At 41.1% G+C, this 4088-nt stretch overlaps 1 protein-coding gene across 1 annotated transcript in view; it reads right to left on the bottom strand.

Moving 5' to 3' along the window:
• Positions 1 to 260: 260 nt before the first annotated feature.
• SARC_11947 (histidinol-phosphate aminotransferase) overlaps positions 261 to 4088 on the bottom strand; it is a 5907-nt gene continuing 2079 nt past the window's right edge. The window contains exons 3-7 of the mRNA XM_014293960.1: positions 3570 to 3784; positions 2298 to 2513; positions 1635 to 1767; positions 1021 to 1179; positions 261 to 666 (exon numbers count right to left, since the gene is read on the bottom strand). Of these exons, the coding sequence (XP_014149435.1) occupies positions 515 to 666; positions 1021 to 1179; positions 1635 to 1767; positions 2298 to 2513; positions 3570 to 3784 (875 nt within the window). The 3' untranslated portion in view covers positions 261 to 514. The remainder of the gene's footprint in view (positions 667 to 1020; positions 1180 to 1634; positions 1768 to 2297; positions 2514 to 3569; positions 3785 to 4088) is intronic.

Genomic DNA, 4088 nt, shown 5'->3' with positions numbered 1-4088 from the left:
TGTATATATAAAAGAATACGTACATCTATATGTTTATGTATACGTATTTGTATATTTTTATCTAAATGTGTATGTATATGTATAGGTATATATATGAATAGGTATATTGCACATAGTCAGTCAAGTTGATCGCAATATGCCATCTGTACCGATTGTCGTGTTGGTGTGAAATTACATGACGCTTGTACGAATATCTTATATCGACATCCTACGAGCAGAGGGACCGGCTTAGCAGTACAAAATTAACAGAACAAATGATATGTCCCCTGATTACGTTTGGTTTATTAAACTTATCGAGCTTAAGTTGGCTAGAGTTTCCTATACGTAACTCACTTGTCCGTTGTAACCCATCTCCATCAATAACCTCACAGGCACCCTATACAGTAGCGTGACGAGTCATCAGGGCCCCCATCTACCATACTCTTCAACACTAAACCCTAAATCATTTTAAGTAAACACCCCCCGTCCACCGCTGTATTGTGTATCTTGCATCTCCACCCGTTATCTCAGTCACTCAACTCAACTCAGCCGCAATCTCTCGCAGCAGTGACAACATCTTCTCGTTCTCGTCTGCCGTGCCAATGGTGATGCGCACACAGTCGTCGCAGTGTGTCTGGTCTCCACGGTACCGAATGACCACCCCCCTGTCAGCCATGCGCTTGTACACTACATCCATCCAATTAGATAGAGCGGGAAGGGGTATAGGTTGGTATACTAGTGTGCTATTACCATAGACATACATACATCTTACACTCATCGCAATAGATAGAGCAGGCAATGATATATGTTAGTAAACTACCGTGCTATCATCGTAGACATAATGGGAATTGCTATTGGGTATGTATACTAGCACGAGGCTCAGCCGAGGCCCCAACTGAACCCACACCGTCGAGGTGAACATCTGGCCGAGCGGTTATAACAGCAACGTAGATATGTGTGTGTTGGTTCGCACCTGGCACAACGCAAGCACAAGCAGAGCACAACACGCACCACCGAAAACCCTAAACCTTAAAAACCCACCTTCTAAACTGTGATCGATCTGCACTAACAAGAAGTTTGCGTCTGTGGGATGAATTTTCCTGACCGTCTCCATCTGCTGCAGTGCGGCGGTCACTACGTCACGCTGCTCCAAAGTAGCACGCACATGGGCCTTCATCTGGTCAATGTTCTTCATTCCCTCTGCACGGTAGGGTGGTATGGGGTCAATACACACACATACTCACTTCTTACAACCCTAAACCCTTTCAGAGATATACACGCACACTCTATTATACAGCCCATTCAGAGATCATTGGGACAGTTGAATGGGAATACACACACATACTCACTTCTTACAGCCCATTCAGAGACCATTGGGATAGTGGAATAGCAATATACACACATACTCACTTCTTACAGCCCTTTCAGAGATCATTGGGACAGTGGAATAGTAATATACACACATGCGCTGGTGCAATCCATCGTATATGCACAGCAGCAATTTGAACCAAGACTTGAGCACTAGAACTGCAAAACCCTAAAACAATGCAGAACCGGGTTGCACGAACACTCAATGCACCCCACACCCATGTCCACCTTTCGAAACCAGGACAGGATTTAACCCTAAACCCTAGAACCATAGAACAGGGGCTTACCAATTGCAACCTTAGAGGTCAGTTTGTTGACGTTGTACGGTGCTTTGACCTTGTTGAGTGTACTGACAATCTCCTCACTGCCGAAGAGCATGCCTAACCTGATTCCCGCCAGGCCAAAGGACTTTGACAGCGTCTGCATACGGTCAAATATGAATAAATAAATAAATAGATATATATGAAAATATATATATAAATAGATATAAACAAACAAATATTGATAAATAAACAGAAATAAATGAACGCAGTCGGCTCGTATTAAGGAAAAGTATGAATGCACCTCATGCTGTGAAAGGATACGAACGCTTTCTCAAATGGTGATAGGTGTACAATGACACGGGTTCAAAGCAGGATTTACAACTCCACTAGCAATATGTGTATGATGTTGTTGTACATGAATATTATATACATCTGTATATACGTAAATATCATATACATCTGTATATACATAAATATCATATACATCTGTATATAAGTAAATATTATATACATCTGTATATACGTATATACACTTCCGCCAGGCTTCGTTTGGATGTTGTCCTAAAACTTTAAAGCCCTGACCCCCAAACTTGCCACATAACCCGATATAAATAGAACATACTCCGTGCACACATACAAAATGGCACATACTATACAACATAAACTTAATATAAATAAAACCCCCACCTGCAAGACGACCAAATTAGGGTAATCAGCCAGTAAGTCGCAGCACGACTTTTGATCCTTGGCGAAGTCAATGTACGCCTCGTCAACCACAACCAGGCCAGTCGTGTATGCCTTGAGCAGCTTAATGATATTCTCGCGCTTGCAACACACTGCCGTGGGGTTTCCGGGTGAGCAGACGAAGATCAGCTTGACCTCGGGTGTGACGGCGGCAAGCATCTGTGGGTGTGGAATGAGTGGATGTGAGGTACGAAACGTGTACTATGTATAGAGTGAGTACGAGCCCACAAAGTACTACAATGCGGGCGATGGATAGAAACCACTTATGACGTCAAAGCAGCGAGCCTATGTGTATGTCACGAAGGTGTCTGCATGGTACTTGGCGTGTTCAAATAGACCCTACTGTGACTGACTATAGCAGCAGAGGATACGGTGAGTGGACACCCCTTAACATACAGCTTAAGATACACAACACTGGAGTTATGCTCGGTTAAAATGGTGCTGGAGTTATGTGCTTTTATAATGATGCTGGAGTTATGTGCTGTTATAATGGTGCTGCAGTTATGCGCTGTTATAATGGTGCTGCAGTTATGTGCTGTTATAATGGTGCTGCAGTTATGTGCTGTTATAATGGTGCTGCAGTTATGTGCTGTTATAATAGTGCTGTTATAATGGTGCTGCAGTTATACGCTGTTATTATGCAAAGTAGAAGGCTTGTGCGTGACGAGTACGTCTCTAACAGATTGATAGTCACGACTCAGCCACTGGTCGGATCAAATTTCCTTAGTAACATGTATACATGGGACGATGATTCAATTATATTAACATTAAAAGATGACAGGCAAAGGCGATGATAAGATAATATTAATAATAAATGTTACAATGATATTAATATCAAAAGATGACAGGCAAAGACGATGATACGATAATATTGATTTAAAGGGATGATACAATGATATTAATTTCAAAAGATGACAGGCAAAGACAATGATACGATAATATCAATATTAAAGGATGATATAATGATATTAATATTAAAGATGACAGGCAAAGAAGATGATACGATAACATTAATAATAAAGATGTCACAATGATATTAATGACAGGCAACGACAAAGCAACTATCACACCTCAGTGTACGTAGTCTATATCATCACAATGCTAGGCCTATACGAATAGGTACCATACAGCAGTACAAATAGCAGCTCACTGCAACGTTCCTTACACGAACGTGTTCAGCACGTTCGCGTGGTTACCATGACAACAGGGGCTTACCTCGTCCACACGCAGCTCAAAGGTCGGCGTGAGTGGCGCAGACACTACCTGCAGATCATTTATGTTCGCGCACACTTTGTACATGCCGTAGGTGGGTGGTGTGGTCATGAGCTTGTCTGTGCCTGGAGTGCCTATGACTCGCATTAACAGGTCGATCGCCTCATCACTACCCACACCCACGAAGACGTTCTCGCTTTGTACTCCGCGGAAGTCGGCTTTACGGTGGGGATAAAGAATAGGTAAACGATAATATGGATTGAGAGTATGCGAACAGAATATATTCAGATTGCCACCTATAAAACACATGTGACACAGAGAGGTATGTTTTGTGACTGAGTTGATTTTGCACGTACGATAAAATAATAATAGTAATAATAATGGATATATATAAATATAATATAATAATATATATAATAATAATATATAAATATAATATAATAATATATACATAATGAAATACAAGAATATCTAAATGCAATAATATATATATATATACATATATATGTATGTATGTATGTA

The sequence above is a fragment of the Sphaeroforma arctica genome (assembly GCF_001186125.1).
Source record: "Sphaeroforma arctica JP610 unplaced genomic scaffold supercont1.1969, whole genome shotgun sequence".
NCBI classification, from domain to species: Eukaryota; class Ichthyosporea; order Ichthyophonida; genus Sphaeroforma; species Sphaeroforma arctica.
Note: the sequence above shows the minus strand (reverse complement) of the source record. Positions and strands in the feature narration are given on the sequence as shown.